Source organism: Trifolium pratense, linkage group LG7, assembly GCF_020283565.1.
Source record: "Trifolium pratense cultivar HEN17-A07 linkage group LG7, ARS_RC_1.1, whole genome shotgun sequence".
Taxonomy (NCBI): Eukaryota; Viridiplantae; Streptophyta; class Magnoliopsida; order Fabales; family Fabaceae; genus Trifolium; species Trifolium pratense.
The window spans coordinates 20997409-21021377 of NC_060065.1; the positions used below are offsets into that span (position 1 = coordinate 20997409).

Here is a 23969-nt window from a genome sequence, read left to right on the forward strand (position 1 = left end):
ATCTTGCTTATTCTTTGCAATTATAAAACTAAACAAATAAATAAATAAAAATATAACATGTAATAATAGAACTACTACCATATTGTCAAAAAAATAGAACTTGTACTAGCCAAGAATGTTTTAATTCTTTAAAAAAACATTTTAGTTAAAAAAACATTTTAGTTAAAAAAACCTTTAGAAAAAAGAAAAGCTTCAATCAGTTATGTCAGGGCCACGAAGCTCACATGCGCATGGATTGATTAAGCTATTGCCAAAGACAGATTAATAATTAAATTCAACGAACCTATTTCATATTAAAATACTACAAATTAAATTGTTAACTTACAATATAATATTTCAGAAAGCAACTTTCATTGTAATAATTGCTTTTATTTATTTATGGTTTTATACATTTTCACAAGTTTTCTCGCATGACAAGTGTGCAAATAAGTTTAGAACAATACCGTTTACAGTTATATTTAAATGCACAACATGCCTGCATGACCACAAGCAGTCAAACAAGCCAACACATCCAAAAACACCCAAAACTCATAGTTTATAATCAACAAAATTCAATGCTATATAATATTTTTATATTACATAGCAGTGCTGGTAAGGCCAATATTGCAAAATTAATTAATTAATTGGTAGTACCTAATATTGGAACAACTTTTTATGCCTATAAAAACATTTAATTGAAAAACAAAATTACCATTTGCTTATATTGATTTCTAACAATTTTTAATCTGAAATTCACATACAAATTAACAACATAGTATGACACAAATGTAAATACTTTAATCCCTTAACTATTTGGTCTGAATTCTATCCAGGTATTGGTTTAATTACCCAAAAAAAAAATGGCATACAATTTCATCTTTATGTATATATAGGTACACAAGTACAATCTATAAAGAAAATATACTATCAAATTAACAAGTGACCATCCCTAACTAAACATTACAATATATATCAATCTGACTCACATAATGTCCTATTTATTAATTTTCCTAAAACTAAATCAAACAAAGTAAAATTCTAATGACATTTTAATTAGGAGTCATATCATATTCTCAATAGAAAAATACTAAGTTCAGGTCCTCCATTACCATCAGGATTCAACATGTAAAATGCTTCCGAGTCACGGCTCCCAACGACTCGTTCAAATCTAGCTCTCATGTACATCAACTCACCCTCTGACCCGCCGCAACCACCACCGTCCTCCTCCAACATCGGAATCACTCCAGCACCAACAGAAACACTCTGTACCGTGCTCAGCACGTGCAAGTCTAATTCCCCGCACGTGCGTGACGTGACATACCCACACTTCCTCCCGTTGCAATACATGGTCCACTCAGGCTCATGAAAAAGCCTCTGGCGACCTCTGTTTTCATTATTCGAATGGAGGCCGCCAGAGACCTGTGTTGTCTTTCGGCACTCGAGCGCGATGCGGACGAGACCGGAAGACATCTCTTTGACAAGAGAGGAAGTTGACATCGCTAGCTCGAGAAGAAGTAGAGGCTCGGCTCGAGGGTGGAGCTGAACGGCAAAGGAGATATGGCCACGGCGGTTTCCAAAGAGTGTTCCGGTGACTTTACGGCCTAGAGAAGGGGAGATGGAAGTGGATGAGAGCGTAGAAGGTATGGTGAGCCAGTTGCACGTTGGGATTATGGTTTGGAAAGTTAAGATGTTGAGAAATGAACGTATGAGTGAAGAAAGCTTCTTTGTTGTTGGTGGTTTTGAGGATTGTTGATTGTGATTTGAAAAGGAAGAGATTGAGGGTGATGATCCTTGCTTTATAAGAAGTTTGCCGGAGAAATCATCGGATTCTGAGAGTCGTTGGTGGTGGTGGTTTGAAGGGATGATTCTGTTGTTTCTTGTGGTGGTGGTGCTTTTGCTTCTTTGGAGGATAAGTTTTTGTTGATGATGATGTGTCATGTTTTGTTAGTCAGGAACAGAGAGAATGAAATGAAAGTGTAGAGTACAGAGTACAAAGATGGGAAGATTGTGATTGAAGTTTCCTAAGATGGAGAGAGAGAGAGAGAAAGGGGCCGACAGAAGTGATGATAGTGTTGGGAAGAATGGGAAAGGGAGAATTAATATAAAGGGATGCTGTGGAGGGTTGTGCGATCATCATTTGTTAGACTTTTGTGGTGATGTATAATAGGGTCTACTCTACACTGTTTATAACCACCGCGTGCACGCGCACCTTATGGTTGCTCTTCGCCCAATGTTTACAAAAGGAAAAAAAAAATCATAGGAAAATATTTTTCCGTAAGATTTAAACTACAAAAAACTATTTCATTATAAAATTTACACTATCAAAAAATATCTCTGAAAAGATGAAGAAAAATAGAGAAATTCTGATCAATTTAGGAGAATCTGGAACCAGGTTTATTTGATGTTTATATTTGATCTCAATTTCTCAAATAGAGCGGGATTTGTTTTTGAGATCTCACTTTTGTGGACATATAGTGGGATTATGGTACCAAGAGAATAATATATTTTCTCTTTTATAATAATAATAATAATAATAATAATAATAATAATAATCTATACATAATATAAAGAGGATACCCCAATTTGGTGTGGATTTTCATTATTTCCAAATTTACCCTCTCATACATGGTGATGACTTTTCTTAATGACAATATTACCCTTCAAAACCAAATATAGTGAAACTTTTAACTGCATGGTTGGTTACAAAACTGCATCAACACCAATATAATAACTGCATAACACAAAATGGAACAATTATGCTATTCAATTTTAAAAAAATCTGCGGTTAAGGAAACAACATAAAAAAGGTAGCATATACAGAACAATTGAGCGAACTACAAACTTGAGAAAATTAGGAAAACAAGGGAAAAGTGGTTACCATAAACCTTAAACCATCTATTTTTTTTTATTTTCCTTTCCTTTTGTTGGCGGGCAAAATTGTGTTTGTGGAAAGCACATATTACTTCAGTGATAAGCAATGGAAGTTCTTATGTTTTTACTTTTTAATATTATCCTTTCCTATTTCTTCATATACTTTTTTTTTTATTATTAGCACTTTTTGACAAAGTTCATGTCACATGTTTTCTAACTTGAATTGTGTAGTCAGTAGTGTGGTAATTAATAGGCAGTTATTTGGATATGAATTCAGGAGGCTTTCATTATCATCTTATTATGTGTTGAATGCTGAATATCTAGCATGTGTTCACATCATAATCACCTTCAACACCATTGAATTAACTACTGATTTTTTTAATTTTGCGGTGCTTTGCAGTTTAATTTAAGAGCATTGAACTATGAAAACAATAACAAGCATAAAATAGAGGAAGCACAAGGAGGAGGGAGGAAAAACCCATTCAAGGTTTTGAATATTAATTTTGCTAATCTTTTGGCGTTATTGGTTAGTTAATTTTGTTTGCATTGAATTTTCTTATGAGTGAGGTCATACAAAAAGGACTTAAACTTTTTTTTGCTTCCAGTGAGTTGTAAAATATTTAAGCTTTTTGGATACAGGGAGGAGTAGAACAAAATTACCTAATAATTATATAACAAATTAACAACAAGATTCACATGGTCATAGAGGAAGACACATGAAGCACTTAAGTTTCGAGCGCATCGGCCTTCAACATTGCCATCTCTCGATCGTATGTCAAAAATAAAATGCAACCACTATGTGATATTTGCTATTTTGAAGGATCGGTACATGCAGTTTTTTCCCATCAATTAATCTCCAAAACAAAGATAATTAGATTCTGCCATAAATAAACTAGAGTTGCTGGACTATTACTTTGGGTAGGAGATTGGGGCTTCATTATAATGTTAAGTCAAGGCTTAACATCTACCTAATGTTTTGACCATATAGTTTTGATGTTATTTTCTTTTTTGATTGTGCTTCTGTCATATATAATGGAATGCAACTCCTTCTATAATATCATCAATGTTTAAAAAATTTAGGCAAGACGAAGAAGCGTGGGAGTAATATACTGTTTGACAACGAGGGCTGTGAACGGTGTAAAGTTCGGCAATTGTGTGATTGTATATAAACTCTGAATGCAATTGTCTGCATTCATTCAACATGTAAAGAAGAAGGGAACGACTGTGAATGGTGCCGCGGTGGAGTAATGAACAAGAAAGAGGTCGGTACAGTTCTCTATAATGATTTTCATTGCATTATCTTCTTTTGCCGTTGTATTGGAGAAACTTCCACATGAGAATTACCAAGTTTATGGCTATACAAAGTTTGACAATCCATATTTTTTTCAACTTTAATTTCAGATTTTACCTTCTTGATTTAGAGTAATGCTTACAAAGTCAAGAAGATTTATTAAAAAACATTGACGGTTTCTTAATCCATAGTTTTTTTTTTTTTTTAAAAAAAAAAAACTTGAATTAGAGTAATTCTTATATGCTCCGGTTTGTTTGACATTCTATTTTTCTTTTATGAAGAATGAAGGTCAGTGTTTATATAGCTCTTTATACAGAGATTGGAAATTTACCGAATATGTTGTCTATTTATGTCAAACTTGATGTAAAAAAGACTGGACATCATCATGGCCGCATCCTTTCTTTTGGTATATGTTCGACGAAGGATGAATAAGTCTTATAATTTTGATGCTTCAAATTCAAACTGTGATTTCGAAAGTGAAATGCATAAATGAAGTGGCTATTAGATATGAAGCGAAAGAGTAACCGCGAGAACTCACAAATATGAGGAATTTCGATCGTAGGCCTAAAAGAAAATGGAAGAGAAAGTGGCTTCTCTCTGCTGCCAAATAGTTTTCCTCTTCTCTATTGCTTTTACTGTTCTTACTTTTTGCCAACTTGAACTGCTTTTTGAAAATTTCAATCACTTTAGTTCGGTGTACACATTTTCTTATTATGTCTCGGTTCTATTTTAATAAATTTATGATCTTGGTTGACTTTTTGTTAACTTCTTTAACTGACTTAGTTCTCCATACTGAGTATGTATCCGTGCAAAATGTATCGCCATCATGTAAAATAAAATTCTTTACAAAAATACACAAAATTTTTATGGCTTGGACCAATCTAAAATACAATTTTTTTTTTGAGGAATCTGAAAATAAACAAATTAGTAAAAAAAATCAAATTTAAATTAAACCACTATTTACAATTTATTTCCGTTAACATAATAATGAACGCGGATCACACAAACGGGCACGGAACGTGCCCGTTTGGCCGCTAGTAATAATAATTGTCACATTTGTAATATGAATTTGTTTATTATTTTAATATTAGTCTTAATGAATTGTGCATGGTTACTTATGTATAATGAAAACTATCTTGCGGATTATGGATTGAATTTTGTATGAACTAAAAAGAGAATAGAGTAAGAAAGAATGTAAAATTTGTATTGATCTTGAACAGATGAGTATTTACAATGTATTTATATGATTACTTGAATCTCAAGCAACCATGATTAACCATAACTAACTTTGGTTAACCCTTAGTAACTAACTAACTAATTGGAATAACAAACTAGCAAACTCTATTTTAATCAAACAAACTTATCATTTGAATTACTAGCTCAACAAACTAGTGTCATAAATAAATTTACAAGTTAATAAAAGTTAACTTGTGGATATCGCATGCAAATTTATTTATGTGACTAATCTCATTATTCGTCTGTAAGTTATTTCTAATTTTCCAAAGGGTAATGTATCACCTAAAATTTTCAAAGGGTAATGTTTCGCCTAAAAAATTTGCTACTTTAGTTTCCAATAGAACATTTATTTTTATTTTCAATTTTATTCTCAATTTCAATTTATTATTCTTCACTTTAAATTTATTAATACACGAATAGTTAAGATGAGTAACTGGATAAAATTACAATTCTTTTTTTTTTATTTAACATATTCTCTTAATATGTGTAAAATGGTCAAATACGACAATTATTGTGGAACGAATGAAATGTATAATAGGTAAATACTCTATACGGTGAATGGTGAAGTTTGCTTGAGTATGTATACTATGTACCGTATCTAATCATCTAATCATTCCATTGAGATTCAATGATTTATATTAATTTGCTGGAGTATAACTCATATTGATTTATATTAAGATAAATCAAAATTAAATAAGTTTTGTCTGCATAGATACTTAATCAAATTTCAAAGTAGCTAGGCAATATATAATGAAAATGTCTGAACCCATCGCCAGTTGTACTGTATCACATGCCTTTATATCAAATATTAATGGAAAAATGAATAAACACCAAGGGGATTGCGAATTGATAAAATCTATGATCTCATAAGTCAGCTGGTTTTGGTCCTAAATAGTAGTACTAGCATAATATTCAGTTGGTCATTCAAGTTTTGTTAATTTGTGAAATTATAATGACAGTATAGATCATCATTAAGAGATATGAAGGATCATTCGACTTTTTAAAAGTGAATAATTTACATTAAAATATAAAATAATTAGTTATTGATTAATAAATTAAAGATAAATATTATAGTTATACCATAATAAATTATAAATTTGTTTATTAAAATTAAAATATTTGATTTTCTCTTCTTTTTTTCCTCAATTTATACATTACTTTAAAGAATCTAAATTCATGATGGTTATGGTTTGCTTCAAAAATGATGGTTATGGTTGAAACATGCGTGGTGTGGACCAAGCTAAAAATAAATAAAATTAGGTAAACTTATACTCCTTCAATTCCAAGTTATATATATAATGAATATTCAAAGAATTTGTTCACTAAATAATTGATGTATTTGGTTTATAATATAATTAAATCAGATATATACATCATTTATTCAATAAATCTAAAAAATAAAATTTTACTTATAATTAAAATTGGATGAAACTAGACCCAAAAAAATGGATGGAATATATGACGTAAAATTGGATTAATGTTGCGCACAACTAGATGCTATAATTAATATATGTCGTCAATTAATAAATTAATGGTAACTAAATTTAAATTTGAACCGTATAAGGCAAAGAAATTGGTGAAAAGAAAACACTACAAGTGCGATTGCAATATTATGAAATTAATTATCATGTAGTATATCTTAATAGAGTAAGATATTGATTGGCAGGGATATCGCATATATTATACATAAGTTGGAGTTCGAACTTCGGACACTCTATTTATTCATTTTAGATGGATTTTTTAGTTACTGAAAAGAAAAAAAGTAAGATATTGACTTGTCCCAAAACAAAAAAAAAAGAGTAAGATATGCGCGTGGTCTTCTCTGGTACCATAGAACACACACGACGAGGGTGGCGAGCATGATAAGGTGTGAATTATGCTGTTTTTTAGAAGCTACTACTTTGTCCCCATCCTTTCGGAACCTAAGTAGATCATCACTATTCACAAAAACAATTCAAATTAAGCCTCACAATCGTCATCATCATTAGCCCCATAGTAGAAAATAATATCTTACTTAATCATCAATTTGGACGGTTCCAAACTCAGAGCACTTTGCTCTAAACTAATCCATTAGATTGGTAAGCTAAACATTTTAATTTAGGGTCTGTTTGCTCTAAACTAATGCCGATATTGTAGTATTCCACCTCTATGTCTCTAATGATAATTTTTTTTAAGCTTTTTTTTAACCAGCAAAATTGAAATTGAAATATATTATCAACATTCAACAACATGGTTCTAACTAGCGTGAGAGAAAGAACCTCAAAAGTTAATTACAAATTTGATTTTATTTTAAATTAGGCTTAAATGCAGTTTTACCTCCCATGTTTTGAAAAATGCGGAATTTTACCCTCTATTTTAAAATGCGGAATTTTACCCCCTCTATTTTATAATTTGTTGGATTTTGCCCCCCCACCAGAATTCTGCACAAAATCTGCTTCTGAGCCTCAAGTTCAAAGTTTCGCACATAACTCAATTTGGATCAATAATTCACAAAACTGATACCGAAACGACCGTAATCGAGTTAGCTTTCCACAGAATCAAACCCCACTAAATTTGAAGTTACAGAGAGAGATTAATTACCGTTTTTGTGGAGGTCTGTCCAATTACTAATTCTGCAGAAATCTACTTGTGATCTTCAAATTCAACATCGTCTACCGAACGCATCGTAACTCCAAATTCGACGAAATTGAAATGCCAACAAGGGTAATTTCGTTAGCTTTTCCATACATGTAAATAGTATTAAAAATTGAGCTACAGGGTGAGAGGCATGACGAAAATATCAGTAGTAGTTTCATACGATAATTAATTTGAACAGACATTCACTAAAACGGTAATTAATCTCTCTCTGTAACTTCAAATTTAGTGGAGTTTGATTATGTGGAAAACTAACTCGATTGCGGTCGTTTCGGTACCCGTTTAGTGAATTATTGATCCAAATTGAGTTCTGTGCGAGGCTTTGAACTTGATGCTCAGAAGCATATTTTGTGAAAAATTTTGGTGGGGGCAAAATTCAACAAATTATAAAATAGGGGGGGTAAAATTCTGCATTTTAAAATAGGGATAAAATTCCGTATTTTTCAAAAATGAAGGGTAAAACTGCATTTAAGCCTTTAAATTATATGTTTGTATCAACATTTGAATTAGTTAGTCTTTCTTTACTTTAAATTGATGCCATTTGAAAATGATATGTGGCTAACAAAAAAAAGTTGATACACATGTGTACATTTAAAACCAATAATATGTCATGTGATGGTTAATTAATTAAACGTAAATAATAATAACTAGTATAACTTACCCGTGCTATCGCCCGGGTTAATGTTCTATGAAAAATATAGATCATTTTTTTTCACACATGAAAAATATGGATTATTAAAATTTTAATATTGTGATTTTTTTAATTATTTGTAAAATTAATTTTATATTTAATGTAATAGTTTATTTAAATATGATAAAAGATCCAAATTTTGGAGATTTTAAGGAGAAATGGCATAATGGAGAGTGATACTCCACTCCCCGTTCCCAACTCACATGTTCATATATTTGTTCTTTTATTTTCATAAAAAAAAAGGTCATTATGCAAAAACTAATCTAACGGTTAATATATTTGTTCTTAATCGTCATCTCTCTCCTTTAGACATTTGTTTTCTTCAGGAGTATTTTATCTCATGTCCCCGTGTGAAAAAATTTCACATTTGAGAAGCAAAATGGGGCGATTTTAATTTTAACATATTTGTTTATTATTATGGTTTTATTACATGTAATTATCTTATTGAATGCGCCTAATCATTAATTGTTGGGTGAGTACTCACCTAAGAATTTTTCTGGATGGATTCAAATTTTCATTGACCATCTTAATGATCTCTAAATTATTTTGTGCAATAATTTTAATGATAATTATTTCATTTTTTTTTTCCTTTTATGTGAATTCATATTTGCTTTGACTAATGTTTTATTGACACAATATGAATATTAACGAAAATGTTATCTTTTCTATATTGTTTTTTTGGTGTTTTTTAGTTTTATTCTGGACATGTTGTATCTCTTTGATGTTCTGCTATCATATAAGGACAGGACTGAGCTTATGAGCTCCATGTTTAAAGTTGAGCTTTGGTTTTTTTGAGGCTCTTATGTACCAGACTTTGCTTGTATTGTGTTTTAGCACTTCTTGTGCTCTTTTCTCTATTTAATTAAAAAAATTGTTTTTCCAAAAAAAATTATGTTATATTTTCTAAAGAATTGAATTCATTTAAGTAGAAATATTTCAAAATTGCCATTAATATATTTTTTATTAAAATAAAATATTCTATAATATATTTTTTATTAAAATAAAATATTCTCTCAATTTATTTTGAATTTAAAATTAAATTTCAAAATCATAGAATATTATTATTATCACATCACATATAATCATGATTCATTTTGGTTATGTCTTCAACGTATTTTATTTTATTTTTTTATAGCCATTGTACACCCAAGAAAAAACCTAATAGGAAATAAATCATGGACCCCGTTAATATTAGATTGATACGTTTTATAATTAATATATTTAATTATTATGGTATTTAATTTGAATTCATTTAAGTGTATGTGTTTCAAAATTGGTATTAATATGTTTTCTAATTAATTGAAAATTTTCATTCTTGTAACAAAAAAACATTCTTTCCATTAACTTTGAATTTAAAATTTCAGAACCATAAAGTCAAAATAAATAATAATTCAGAACCATAGATGACTCATAGCGTGCCATGTTTCGATGTTCTTTTTTATCAAGTTTTTTCTATGTGAATAATAAACAGGTTTATTTTGCATATAAAAATAAAATAGACAGATTTATTTTGCTTATATTAATAGAACAATAACAATAATTGATACTACTAAATTCTAGTTTGTATAAGGAATATTGTCATTCTTCTACATGGATCTGCAAATAAAAAATTATATCTCAAAATTAGTACGATTATAATTATTTATAAACATCATTTAAGTACAAAACTTATATCAACAAAAAAATGTAGTAGAAAGATGTAAATTAAAGATATATACCAACACATTGCAATTTGGATCGTCGACTTCACTACTACAAATAAAACAATAAAGAGTCACAAAAATTATAAACATGTGTAATGTTCATCCAAAGACCTTTTATAGAATAACAAAGAGACATACCTGAAATGTGATTTGTAATGTTCATCAAAAGACCTCTTATATAGAATAATAAACATGGGTATATAAGTAATTTGCCCAAAATGTGTAGTTAAAACCATTACTAAAAATTAATTAAAAATATATTGATTCCTTTTTTGGAATATATCAATGTTTTACACAAAATAAAAATAAAAATTTCACACAAATGAATTATTTGGACGTACATGAATAAAAAAAATATTAAATTTGCATAACTAATTAATATAGAAATTAGACCAATAGTTAGTTGGTCAGTGGTGATTGACGTTGAACTTGTCCCGAACCAGATTAAATTGGTGGTGAAAACAAAAAAAATATAGAAATTAGTAATTTTTCGAAATTCATAAAAAATTGATTTTTTTTTTTGAAATAATATATTATAATCTATAATTTTTTATTTTAACCATTTTGATCTAGCTAATGCAAAAACTTATATAGTAAGACAATAATTAATAATTAATTTTTTTAAATAAGCTAAGAATCTCGTAAAATTGGAATATATTGAATGCTAATAATGTGTAAAATAAACCGATTCTTTTCATGAATCAATATCAATAATTAATACTGAAACAGTAATTTTTCGAAATTGATAAAAAAATTCGAAATAATAAATGACATTCTACAATTATTTTTTATTGAATTTATTTTAAATATTTCATTTAAATAATGCAAAAACTTATATATTACACGAATAATTAATATAAATGTTAGATTATTTTCTTTTTACATTATAAAAGAATTATTTTCGTGTGAATTAATATTAAAAAAACGTGTATATAAAATTATTATTATTATTATTATTATGATTACTATTTTTTTTTTGCTACAGAAAGTATTATTATGACTATAAATTACCAAAAAAATTATATGTTTATTGTTTCTTTTAGTGCAATAATAGTATACAATTATTCAAAATAGAAATATTATTTTTTATTATATACAATTATTTAGAATAAAATTATGACCTTTATAATGTGTCTTTCATCCGAAAAACGTGTATTAATTATTATGCAATTGACAACTAATTCAAAATATCATATACAATTTGAGAAATGATTGAGTTTCCAAATTAGCCAAAGATTCTAAGTAAAATTGTATCATCATGTATTAGAGAAATTGCAAAGGCCTTCATAGTTAGCCACATAGGAATTGGAGAAATATTAGAATGCCACATAAGACATTGATCAAGGAAATGGTGCCACATAGGAATAAGACCATGAGAGAGAAACTCCTAAATATATAAATAATAGATAAATAAAACATAATCAATAGTTCGTGTAAAAAAACATAATTAATAGTTAGTTGGTTTTGTGGTAATTGTCGCTGAACTTGGTAGGGAGGACCACGATTCGATCCTTGCAACTACGATCGGAAGGGGGTTGGAGCAACTTGATGCAAGAACTGATCACCAAATCAGATTAAACTGGTGCTAAAAGAAAAAATCATAAAAGAAATAGAATTGGGCATGAGTGAGAGAGAGGGAAATATAAGTGGGGATTAATGTTATGTTGATTAAATAATTTTTTTTTTATGGATGTTGATTAAATAAATGAGAGTTTGTTTTTGCGCCAACTACATTTCTCATGCACTCTCTTGAATTTTTAAAAATATCTCTTGAATTTGGAATATACAGTTCCCACTTTAACCTTAAAAAATTCAACATTTTTCCACCTTGCCCTTCCTTTATCCCTTATGAAAATATTTTTTACAAGGTTCGCTAATTAAGATGTAAATTCAGTTTGCACTTTAAGTAACGAACTGTGTTTTTCTATATTTTGAGCCCCTTTAGCGTTCACTAGTCCCGAACGATTCATTCTAAGAGAAGTTTATTAACCACTTGAGCTCAATGTCTTGGTTGACTCGTTTGATGTATAAATGTTTATTGGAAAATAATGTTACGCATCTCAAAATCTTAACTTCTCTTCTCTGCACTTATAGTGTGAACTCTAATTACATGACAACATAGAAATAAACTGATGTAGAAGGATTTCTTTAGCTAAATTTGATTTTGTTATTTTTATTTAGTTCTTTCTATTTGTTATTTTCTTTTACTATTTTTAACTGACAACCTATCTCAAATTATTTACTCTTTCTTATCAAAATTGTGGGTTAAAATTGGGCTTTAGCCCTCTTATGTATAAAAAAAAATAGGCTTAATTAGTTAAATGGTCCCTTAAAGACATTTTAGGTTTCACAATGGTCCCTTAAAGAAAAAAAGGTTCGGATTGGTCCCTTAAAGACATCTTCGTTAATCAAATTGGTCCCTTTCGTTAATTTTTAACCCCAAATGTATTGGTTGTAGAAACATTGCATGTGGTCCACCATAGATCTCAAAAAAAAATTAATTTAAGCCGTTTGATCTTATTGAAAAACAATAGCCATTTGATTTTTGAAAGTTCACTATATCTAACTGTGCACTATTATCACCTAATTGTTTTCTCTATTTCTTCATCTTCTTCCCTAACTTCTTTTTCACCTTCATCATCTTCAAATAAAACTTAAATCTTCAAATAAAACTCAGAAAAATATTAACCCAAAATTTTAAAATTAAAAAATCTCATAATTTTGACTAACATCATTACATAACTTAGTTTGATTAAAAAGTCACACACAATATCTCAACCATATACAACGATCTTCTTTGAAGTTGTCATTCATCAAATCTTGGTTTTTATTTTTCTATTTGTGGGCTTTGAATTGTATTCTTTTATACTCAATAACAACATATTTGAATAAATTCTAATTTTTTGGGATATAATTTTGAAAAAAAAGAGAAGCATAACTGTAAAATAGAAAAGGATCTGAGAATGAAAACTTCAAATCTTGTCGCGGTGGAAGCCAAAAGGTTGTCGGAGGTAGCTTCAGTCGCGCGGTGGTGAACAAAAATTACAAATCCGAAAAATCTCAGATCTAAAATAAAAATCCAGAAAAATTTCAGATCTAAATCTTGAATTGTCTGTGAATCTATTGAATGGTTTGGCTATGAGATTTGATAATAATTTTACTCTGGTTTTTTTTTTGTTTGGTTTGTTTGATGAAGATTCATGAAGTTTGTATTGAAGATGAATAAGAGAGGAAGGAAGATGAAGAACAAGGGAAATATTTATGTGATGATAGTTCACCGTTATATTCGGTACACATGCAAATTCTACCATTACAATTTTAACAAAAAGGTCAAATGGTTCAGATTAAAACAAATTAACGGAGAGGACCTTTTTGGCTAACGGATATGTCTTTAAGGGACTAAAGTAGACCTTTTTTTATTTAAGGGACCATTGTAAAACCTAAAATGTTTTAATGGACCATTTAACTAATTAAGCCAAAAAAATAAAATTGTGGGTTAAAATACAATTTGAGTAGTATTAGAAGAAAGAAGGAGATAAAGGAGAGATTGGACTGAAGTGGACTGAAGCTGCCATTTATTTGTTTTTGTTGAAAGTCAAAACCCTAAAACCATTCTTCAATCAATCGGAAATGGCAGAAGAAGAAGCAATATCCGCACAAGCACTCGAATCATTGTCCGTAGCTGAATCATCCAATCCAAATCCAATTCCAATTTCAAATCCAAATCCGCAGTAAGTTTCTCTCTATCTCTCGTGTTCTATTCTATTCTGTTATGTTTTCCAATTTTCAATTTTGAATTTACTTGTTATTTATTGCAGATTGTTGAGTGCGGAGCAGAGATTTGAGATCGTGAGAAGCATCGGAGAAGAGTGCATTCAAGAAGATGAACTCCTTAATCTTCTCGCTAAAAAGCCTGAACCTATTTGCTATGATGGTTTCGAACCTTCTGGAAGAATGCACATTGCTCAGGTTTCATTTCCTCTATGTGTTTATTAATTAATTTATTAAACCATGGATCTGGTAGACTTTTCTATTGTGAAAAAAATGTTTTTGAAGGTAGTGTGTGATTGATTTCATAGTTACATTATTTTTTTCATGTATGTATATCTAGGGTGTCATGAAAACAATCAATGTGAACAAGTTAACATCTGCCGGTTGCCGGGTGAAAATATGGATTGCTGATTGGTTCGCTAAGCTTAACAATAAAATGGGTGGGGATTTGAAGAAAATCGAGGTAGTTGGCCGTTACTTGATCGAAATTTGGAAAGCTGTAGGGATGGATTTGGATGGAGGAAAAGTTGAGTTTTTATGGTCGTCTAAAGAGATCAATGCTAAAGCTGATGAGTATTGGCCTCTGGTGTTGGATATAGCTCAGAAGAATAACCTTAAAAGGATAATCAGGTTTCTTTTTATTATGAAAATGTTTGCTTTCATATGTTAGATTGAATAATGGATTTGGATTGTTGTTTTATGTTTGGCTTTTTGAAATTATAGGTGTAGCCAAATTATGGGGAGAAGTGAACAAGATGAATTGACTGCTGCTCAAATATTCTATCCATGTATGCAGTGTGCTGACATTTTTTTCCTCAAGGTGAAGTGAAGCTCACTCTTTTCCGATAAATTGATGGTTGCATTTCTTGAACTTATATACACTGGGCCCGTTTGGAACTTTGGATTAACTTATCTTTTAGCTTATGCAAAAAATAAGGTTTTATGTTAATTTCTAAGTTCCCACTAACGAAAACTGTATTTTTATAAGCTATTTTTTCATAAACTACCTTGACAAACTTATAATAATACATAAAAACTTATTTATTTGCATAAGCTGTTTTGCATAAGCTAAAAAGTAAGCTAATCCAACTGGGCCCATATTATTACATTGTTTGCTTTCCTTGATATTTAACTTATAGAATGATGTCCTTGTGGGCTCATGATGGTTGCACTGTTTTCTGTAGAGAATTATTAAACAATTAAATGGGTACATGATTGTTGCAATGTTAGTTGTTATAATGGAACTCGTAAATTCTGATTGATGTTCACAGACTTGGATGTGTTGATTGCATGTACTGACCACTGAACAATTTCTTCTCTTTAATTTCAATTGTTCAGTCTTTGGATGTTTCCGTTCTAGTTTCTTAATAGTTTCAATTGTAAACTAGCTGACATCAATTTGTATTTCTCATGTTTGAGTATTTAGATATTGTGATGTTTATTATGTCAATTTGCTTGAAATATATTAGTGAATAATGCATGGATATTTTTATCTTGAAATAGGCCGACATCTGCCAATTGGGAATGGATCAGAGAAAAGTGAATGTACTTGCCAGAGAGTACTGTGATGTTATTAAGAGGAAGAACAAACCTGTCATCTTATCACACCGTAATCTCCAGATTTCCCTTCAGTTAGTATATATTGAAGTTGTGTGTCATTTACTAATTGATTATCGGGTGATTTTCAGACATGTTACCTGGTCTACAACAAGGACAAGAGAAGATGTCCAAGAGTGACCCTTTATCATCTATTTTCATGGAAGACGAGGAGGTAAGCTGCTAAAAGGGCAATAAAATTTGTCATTAAGGGAAAGGTCAACTGTCCTATCTAGTAATGTTTTGTTTTGAACTTGATGACAGCTAAGAAAAGATTTATTTGCTAAAATGTCAAAACATAAAAAGAGAATTTGACAAAATATTTAGCATGGAGTAAAAGTTGTGATTTTATGTAAAATTGTGGCTATTTTATTCCTTTATGGCAAAGATTTTCATTCTTTTTTTTTTCTTTGTGATTATGTTTTAATTTTTTCATGACCTGTTTTTAAATATTTTGACTGTTCAATCTTTTTGTTTGTATATCATGTATATCATAGGCTGAAGTGAATGTGAAAATAAAAAAGGCATATTGTCCGCCAAAGATTGTAGAAGGAAACCCATGCTTGGAGTACATTAAATATCTTATCTTACCTTGGTTTAACGAGTTTACTGTGGAGCGTAATGAAGATAATGGTGGAAATAAGTAAGTTTTTCTATTTCACCAATTTGAACTTCTTGTTCTATTTATTGCAGTAGTTTCTTGAACCATTCTGGTTGCCTTAACTCTGTTTCTAACTTTTTGGTTCTTTTTTTTTTTTTGGAAACATAACTTTTTGGTTCTTGTATTCAATTTTTTGGTTGATATATGTTCATGCTTTCATTCAATGTAGGACATTCAAAAGCTTTGAAGAGTTGATAGCCGACTATGAAAGCGGAGATTTACATCCAGCTGACCTTAAACCGGCTTTGTCGAAGTCGTTGAATAAAATTCTAGAGGTAATGTTTTCTGGTTATGTTTATGCATCTTTCTGTGTGTATTCCCTCTTAAGTTTTAAAAGAAATCTCCACTATATGTACTAGGTTGAGAGTATTCTCAAATATATTAGATTCTGTTTTCTCATTTGTATTGGTTAGTCTACATGTAACGTGCTTGAAAATTAAATGTGATGGTTAATGTATGATAGATCAAGACCCTTAGCTAGTAGAAACTATCGGGGGGGAGCTAGCAGAAATGCTATCTGATATGGATATATTGAGGGTAACTGTTATAAGTTGACTTATAAACACCTAACCAACTAACTACTGTTACAGCCAGAAATGCTGTCTGATATGGATATATTGAGGGGAACTGTTAAAGTTATTTAGTTAACTGAAAGATAAGGGAATGGAGAAGGTTAGCCTGTTAGGCGAGGAAAGTAATATCAGAAAAATAGTGGGAATGTCATATATGGGCAGGAGCTGGATCTTTCAGACATTCAAGAATTTTATTTATTCTGTACATAGTTACCTATTACCAATTGTGCACCCACCTCGGGCCAGTAAAAGCACAATCAGTATATCTGCTTATATTGTGTACAATTTACACTTCGTCTTTCTGTATTTGTATTTGCACATTTGCATCTTTTTTGGGGTCCCTGATGGGAAGCGGATATGAAACTTTGCTTTGTTTACTAAATGTTTGTTGCTTGGAATATGCAGCCTGTAAGGCAGCACTTCAAAACTGACAGCAATGCTAAAGAGCTACTAAAAAGAGTCAAGGTCAGCCTCGTTTGGAATTAATAAAATGCGTAAAAAAAACAAATCATTTTGATGTTGTATATATGTTTATCTATCGATATATAGACTAAACTGAATTTGTCTTTGGTTTGCAGGCCTACAGAGTCACCAAGTAATGTGCTGATTAAAGACTTCAGGCTAATTTTATTATTTCCAAACAGACCTAGAAATTTTCATTGTTATAAAGTACGTTTTTTTCACTTGTAAAATTTGGCGAATATGAGAAATGTGACAAATATTGGTATGAGTTTCAAATTTTGTGGTATGCATCTTTTGGGTGTGTTGAACCCTTCAGCATATTTTAGAACATTCATGTAGTTTCTTGGATGCACTTCTCTCTTATATACATAAAGGAGAACAAAGAAATAAAACTATTAAGTGCAGAAACTTATAGTCAACTAAATTGTCAAAAACAAATACAATTAGACATTTCTCCGCACCTTTTTTTTGCCAAAATGTCTGTCTAGTTAAATTTTGGAAATGTGCTTGTGCTGTACGAAAACTGTGTTTTTTCTAGATATGTTAGTCTTTGCAATTATGAGCGGAGGATACATTAGTTTAAAAAAGAAGTTTTGGGAGTGGAAAAGTTCATCCTATATTAATTTGATTCAAATTTCTTTATCACTCCCAACTTCCAACATGAGCAGGGTTGGCCTAGGCAAGCTCGGCCTAAAGTTACAGTGAATGAATTATAGAAGAGTATTTCTATTTGCGCCCTCTAAATTTTCAATTTTATTTCCTTCGTTGGTTAAGTGCCGAGTGTGTATAATTGTGAAAAAAAAAACTGTTTGCTGCCTACATAGTGAACCGAGTTTGCATGTTAAGCAGTGAATTTATTGGCTGAAAAAAGAAGCTATTTTTTTATGTTTTTGGTGTGATGCCCAGAGGATGGACTTAACATTGACCTTGACGTTTTTTCTTCTACTATGTACTGTAGAGGATTATCCTTAATCCTATTGTAGAGTAGAGGATAATAAGAATGGACTTAAAATTGTGGAAGAAAGTGAGCTGTTTTTTTGTGGAGTGTGGAAGTGAGAATGAAAGTACAGTTTTCAACAATTGACATAAAAAAGACACTTTCGAAAGTTACATTTCAAAACGTAGTGTGTTCGGAAAATATCTTTTAAAACCAATATTATTTTTTTTTAACCGAAAAAACTTATTTTCTTTAATTATCAAAAGTTCTAATATATAAGGAATAATCTTAAATTTATGGAAATTAGTCCAAGAATTGGCCGCCCTAGCTAAAATATGAGTAACTGAATTCACATGTCTCCTAATAAACTTAACTTCAAAATTCACACATGATAACATAACAAGAATAATTTCATTAACGATTCAAAGAAACTCTGAGTTGCCTCGTCGCCTGGTACGAATAGCATCAACCAACACTTGAGAATCACTTTCAAATTGGACGCATTCAAAACCTCTACCCTTAGCTTCATTCATGACTTGCAATAATGTTCATGTTTCACCCTCCTTTTTGATAAAGTCAATTGCTGCCATTGCGTCAGTCAACCAAAATTATTATGAAAATTTTTAAATAAAAGGGATTTTCACTTTGGGCCGTTTGAGGGGTAAATTGCAGAAGTTTTTACAATATTAAATATACATTTTTTTTTACAATATTAAATATACATTTTATACCATAGGACTTTTGTAGTATATTACCAAAATACACCTTGAAATTTAGAGTTTGGAGAACCCATTCACTCTCTCTGTCTCTCACAGACTGCGTCAACCGCGCGACGCCTCTTCCCTCTCCGTCTTCAGTTTTAGGTTTGTTGTCATTTCACCTTCTTTTCCTCTTCTGCCATTTTTCAACGAAACTGATTGATCGAGTTTTGGGAATAAAGTTGCTATTATAATTGATTTTGTTATCATTCTGTTTCTGGTTTTAATTTCCTTTTCAAATTAGAGCACAAGATTCACATTGAGCATGAGATTGTTGATTTGTCAAAGATTTTCATTTTAGTTGTTTGTTATAATTGCATTCTTTGAATTTTGCTGCAATGAAATTATCACTGAATTAGTGATAATTAGTGATAAACATTTTACAAAATTAAGATTTATAAACTAGATTCACGCTCGAAACCAATATGCTTCATGAGATAATTCCTTTCAAAAGGAAAGGGAAAATTGTCTCTCCCCCCAATATTTTGGGGGAAGATCCGCCACTGCACCGGAGAATTGCGTCGCAGCAGAGCTGTGCAGTATCTACTCCACACCGAAATTCATTGACTGCGCGCTAAAGTGACGCCATTCACATCATTGCATTGCCTCATCGCATTTATTTTGGCAAACACGTGCTAAGGAGTGACTGTATAATCCCGTTTTATGGCTAGGAGAGTTTTTTCCAATTGTAAATTAATTAGGTTATGTTTTCTCAATCTGGTTAGTTTAGTAGTGTAGCTTCAATGTGAAAAATGTATAAATTATATCAAATACTTGGGGAAAGGGAAACACAGATTTTGTTTCTTTATTTTCGCAGTTTTGTGGTTATATACTTATAGTGTGCATTTAAGATAGCACTACTAATATAGTGTGAAGTAAAATATAATAATTTAGTTCGGATCTCTGAAAATCGGTTTTGGATGGCGTGAAACCGATACTTGAACCCATAGAGGTTAGTATTGTTTTTTGCTTTGGTTTGGTTACAAACATGGGCAAAACCAAATCAATTTAATTGGTTTGAATTAGATTTTCAGGTTCATCGGTTCACTAATTTGATTCTTACACCCTAAGGATAGGGATTAGGTTGGCATGTTAACCCCTTCTGCATAAGTGCCAACCCTAATTGCTGAGAGTTGGGATTTGGCGAACTTATATTTTGTGGTAATCTTAATCTAGTTTCTAATTGTATCAGCGCTTGTTTCTTTTGAATTTCTCAAAATTGGTTGAAGGTAGAAAATAGAAACATGATACCATGTATCCTTGTCAGAGCTAGGCTATATGCATATCAATATATTTTTGTTTTTTGAATAGATCGATATATTTTTGAACTTATATTGTTGTTGTTGTTGTAAATTGTTGATTGATTATCGATGATGTTGCTCAGCCTTTGTGTTTTAACTTGAACTCTTTGGTTTATCAACCTTTTTGATAACTCTATGAAAGGTGCCATTCATGATTTTTAAAGCTTATTTATGCAGTTCTGTTAGAAACTGAATTCGTAATATATTTGGACCTCAAAGTGCATATTGATTTTATATAATTAATTTTCCTTTTTTTTTTAGAATAAGAAATGGGTAGCGCGAAGAAGAAGGCTCAGATGTTTGTAAAACTTGTGTCTTCTGCTGGAACTGGGTTCTTCTATGTTAAGAGGAAACCAAGACAGTTTACAGAGAAACTTGAGTTTCGAAAGTATGATCCCAGAGTTAATCGTCATGTTCTGTTTACAGAGGCTAAAATGAAGTGATATAGGTCACCTTTCGTCGCTTCTCTCTGATGTAATGTAACCATTCTGTACTGCTTTTGAGACAATTATCGCATTTGGTACAAGTACAACTGTTTGAATAATGCTAATCTTTTTTTTTTCTTTTCAGACTATGTTATTTTTTGTTTAGGCTGATTATTAGTATGTAGTACTATTTGTGGGTGTTTGTTTGAATTCGTCTACATTCATTTCTAGGAATAACTTTCCATGAAATTTAATGATGAAATCTGAGTCCTTGGTTTCTTAAGAATATGTTTGCCTGACATTTTAATTTTTTAGTCATCTTGCTTTGTAATTCTAGGAAATAACTGGTTTTCAGTGTACATACTCTGAGAAATATATGTTATAAGTCTTAAATTTTGTTTAACATTTCAAACTAGCATCAACATCAGAATGGTTTGCCCGTTAACCAGTGAACTAAACCAATGCAGAAAAAAAAATACAAATAACTGTGAAGATTTGAGCAAATGTGCATTAACCTTTTGTTTGTTGACTTGAATCTTTACTACAAAGATAATTTCGACCAATGTTCCAAAAAAAAGATGGATTTGATGAAGTTTTCGAGTTTTGGGGTTTGGAGGGTTTTTGAAAATATTTGATTTTTTTTTTGAGTAATTGTTGAAATAAGGGGGAAAGTGGTGGAGCTCATGTTATACACAACACGAGTTTGCTTTTTAAACAGCAATTTTGTGAAGGGAGTTTGCTGCCTAAGTAGCAATTGGTAGTTTTTTCAATCTAGGGTGTTATTTCATCTGGGGGACACGACGGATGCAAACGTTGACGTTGGGTTAAAAACAATGCCACTTGCTATGTAACCAACAAGCTGAGTTCGCTACCTAAGTAGTGAGGTGCTATTTGGTCATTTTGTAGAAAGAAAAACTGAGTTCACTAACAAACTGAGTTTGCTACCTAAGTGCGTGAGAAATAGTGGGGGCGCAGAAAGAAAAACTCATTATAGAAAAGTCTTGTAATTTTTGTCACCTATCCAAATTTCTTGTAATTTGGTTAAAAGTCAAATTTAGCACCCTTAATGAAAAAAAGAAGGAAATGCGGGCAGGCATCTCACACAACGGACTTGTTTAATCTTATGTTTCTCGGGTGAGTCTCAAAGATGAGTTTGAAAAATTCTCTCCCTCCCTATCATTCTCTTATTTCCTAGAAATTTCATTGTTGTCTCTAGGAATAAAGTTCGGAACGTAAAAAAAATTCGGAATCTACGTTCCGAACTTTATTCCCATGAACAAAAACGTAATTTCAGGGAAGATAAGAGAATGATGGGGAGAGAAACCTTCGATGAGTTTTGTAAATTTAAGAGTATGGGAAGACCAAGTCTATTAGCAAAGAGGATAATGCTTTGCCAATATGCATTTGGATTTAATTTGTCTTGTGCTAAGCTAAGCTTGACAAGTTCATTTGATATGACCTAACACGCCAACAAACGGCTAAACTTTGTTGATGGATTTTAAAGATCCCAATTACACAAACTTTTCGTTTGTTAAGATACCTCTAAAAAGAAAACAAAAGATGAAGTTGGATATATAGATAATGGCTCACCTTTATTCTTGAAATTCACACGAGATTCAATAGAATATACAAAATGATGATCTTAAAGGGCAACGAAAAGTAACTAAGAACAATATTAAAAGAACTAAGTGCTTATCATCTTATTCCTAAATATATTAATAAATAAATAAGCTTGAATATATATAACATCTCAGTGTTTTAGGTTCACAAATAAATGAAGATTTTTAACTTGCTTTGTCTTTGATGCTTCAATAGACAACAATTACAATGGACATAAACAAGATAATCAGAAATTCTAGTAATAATGTATCTTTTATAGTGTATGGTTGCTTGAATATTGAAGAAGGAAATGATTATAATTCCCCACTTGAGTCCAAGGAATCAAACGAAACATTTTCATCAAACACATCAACGTCGTCGTCGTCATCATCATCGTTCGAGTCTCTAAATGATTTTTCTGAACATTTGGTCCAACTTCATATCAAGTAAGTGTCCTGAGAAAATCCAAGATACTTAGTTAACATTTTCATCAAACATTCTAAGGTATTTTTTGTTGTTTCATGACTCAAATGAATTTCTTCCATGTGTTATATAGGAGGGGACTTTCCAAGTACTATAAAGAAAAATCTAAAACCTTCAGATCCCTATCTGATTGCAAGTGCTTAGAAGATCTATCAAAGAAGAAGATTGCTCTTAAAAAGAAAGCACGTAGTTCATTCCATAGTCCCAAGGCAGACATATCAAAGAAGGGTGGAAGAAGTTGTTTCACATCTTTATTATATAAATTGAATTAGTTTCATGACAACTCAACTCTAAGAATCAATGCAATGCAAAAGGGAAATGATTTTTGTAATACAGAAACTTTTTTTTTTATGATCAACAGAAACTTGTTGTCAAATGCAATTTGCATGTATTTTTAAAATATGTGTAAACTGCAGAAGTTAAAAAGTATGAGATATAAAGACAAACATATAGTTCCCATGAGCTTAGCTCAATTGGTAGGGACATCACACTTTATGTGCAGGAGTCCGGGTTCTAACCCGGAACACTCCACTTATTCACTTTTAAGGTGAATTTTCTAGCCACTAGACTACTTGACCAAAAAAAAAAAGACAAACATATATATCAGATACATTGTTAAAAAACTCAATATTCTTGAGTTTTTTTTTTTTGTTAACTATGAAAAGTTTTACATATGCATCCAATTATGTTTATAAGAATGTCACTAGTAAATTTTATGAGCCTAATTTCTATGTATTGAATGACGTGATGGCTAGCGGGGAGTTACAGTAGGACTCTCATGCTTACATGACTCTGCAGCAGTCTGGTAGAGGGGTGGTAGAGGGGATCCGGCCATTGAGGGAGAAGTTATTATACATAAGTGTAATCCTTATGCATGGTACATAAGTCAATAACATCCATTAGATTGAGCATCCACATGTAATAATCCTAGCCAATCTCAACTCACACACTCACACCTAATCTCACACCCCCAAATTTCTCACGTACCCCCCAAATTAC

The 23969-nt window shown here is 31.0% G+C and overlaps 4 protein-coding genes across 4 annotated transcripts; 3 read left to right on the plus strand and 1 right to left on the minus strand.

The window, feature by feature from the left end:
- Positions 1-732: 732 nt before the first annotated feature.
- On the minus strand, positions 733-2128 carry LOC123900018 (protein MIZU-KUSSEI 1). Its single transcript, XM_045951306.1, has one exon. The coding sequence runs from the start codon at positions 1915-1917 to the stop codon at positions 1045-1047; it is 873 nt and encodes a 290-aa protein (XP_045807262.1). The 5' UTR covers positions 1918-2128; the 3' UTR covers positions 733-1044.
- Positions 2129-12999: 10871 nt separating this feature from the next.
- Positions 13000-17886, plus strand: LOC123900019 (tyrosine--tRNA ligase 1, cytoplasmic). Its single transcript, XM_045951307.1, has 10 exons — positions 13000-14136; positions 14224-14374; positions 14517-14806; positions 14900-14996; positions 15680-15785; positions 15865-15947; positions 16270-16415; positions 16603-16708; positions 17411-17470; positions 17584-17886. Exons 1-10 carry the CDS (start codon positions 14036-14038, stop codon positions 17602-17604), a joined length of 1161 nt encoding a protein of 386 aa, XP_045807263.1. The 5' UTR covers positions 13000-14035; the 3' UTR covers positions 17605-17886.
- Positions 17887-19159: 1273 nt separating this feature from the next.
- Positions 19160-21171, plus strand: LOC123900020 (50S ribosomal protein L33-like). Its single transcript, XM_045951308.1, has 2 exons — positions 19160-19267; positions 20725-21171. The coding sequence occupies exon 2, from the start codon at positions 20733-20735 to the stop codon at positions 20904-20906; it is 174 nt and encodes a 57-aa protein (XP_045807264.1). The 5' UTR covers positions 19160-19267; positions 20725-20732; the 3' UTR covers positions 20907-21171.
- Positions 21172-22663: 1492 nt separating this feature from the next.
- On the plus strand, positions 22664-23512 carry LOC123900021. The gene is made up of 2 exons (XM_045951310.1): positions 22664-22933; positions 23044-23512. Exons 1-2 carry the CDS (start codon positions 22716-22718, stop codon positions 23240-23242), a joined length of 417 nt encoding a protein of 138 aa, XP_045807266.1. The 5' UTR covers positions 22664-22715; the 3' UTR covers positions 23243-23512.
- Positions 23513-23969: the final 457 nt, after the last annotated feature.

What these genes read in the sequence shown, in the direction of transcription:
- LOC123900018 (XM_045951306.1), bottom strand. Translation starts at nt 1,917, where the DNA reads ATGACACATCATCATCAACAAAAACTTATCCTCCAAAGAAGCAAAAGC.
- LOC123900020 (XM_045951308.1), top strand. Translation starts at nt 20,733, where the DNA reads ATGGGTAGCGCGAAGAAGAAGGCTCAGATGTTTGTAAAACTTGTGTCT.
- LOC123900019 (XM_045951307.1), top strand. Translation starts at nt 14,036, where the DNA reads ATGGCAGAAGAAGAAGCAATATCCGCACAAGCACTCGAATCATTGTCC. An exon ending in CGTTGAATAAAATTCTAGAG is followed by an intron (nt 16,709 to 17,410) that starts GTAATGTTTTCT and finishes TGGAATATGCAG; the next exon opens with CCTGTAAGGCAGCACTTCAA. An exon ending in AGCTACTAAAAAGAGTCAAG is followed by an intron (nt 17,471 to 17,583) that starts GTCAGCCTCGTT and finishes TTTGGTTTGCAG; the next exon opens with GCCTACAGAGTCACCAAGTA.
- LOC123900021 (XM_045951310.1), top strand. Translation starts at nt 22,716, where the DNA reads ATGGACATAAACAAGATAATCAGAAATTCTAGTAATAATGTATCTTTT. An exon ending in TTGGTCCAACTTCATATCAA is followed by an intron (nt 22,934 to 23,043) that starts GTAAGTGTCCTG and finishes TGTGTTATATAG; the next exon opens with GAGGGGACTTTCCAAGTACT.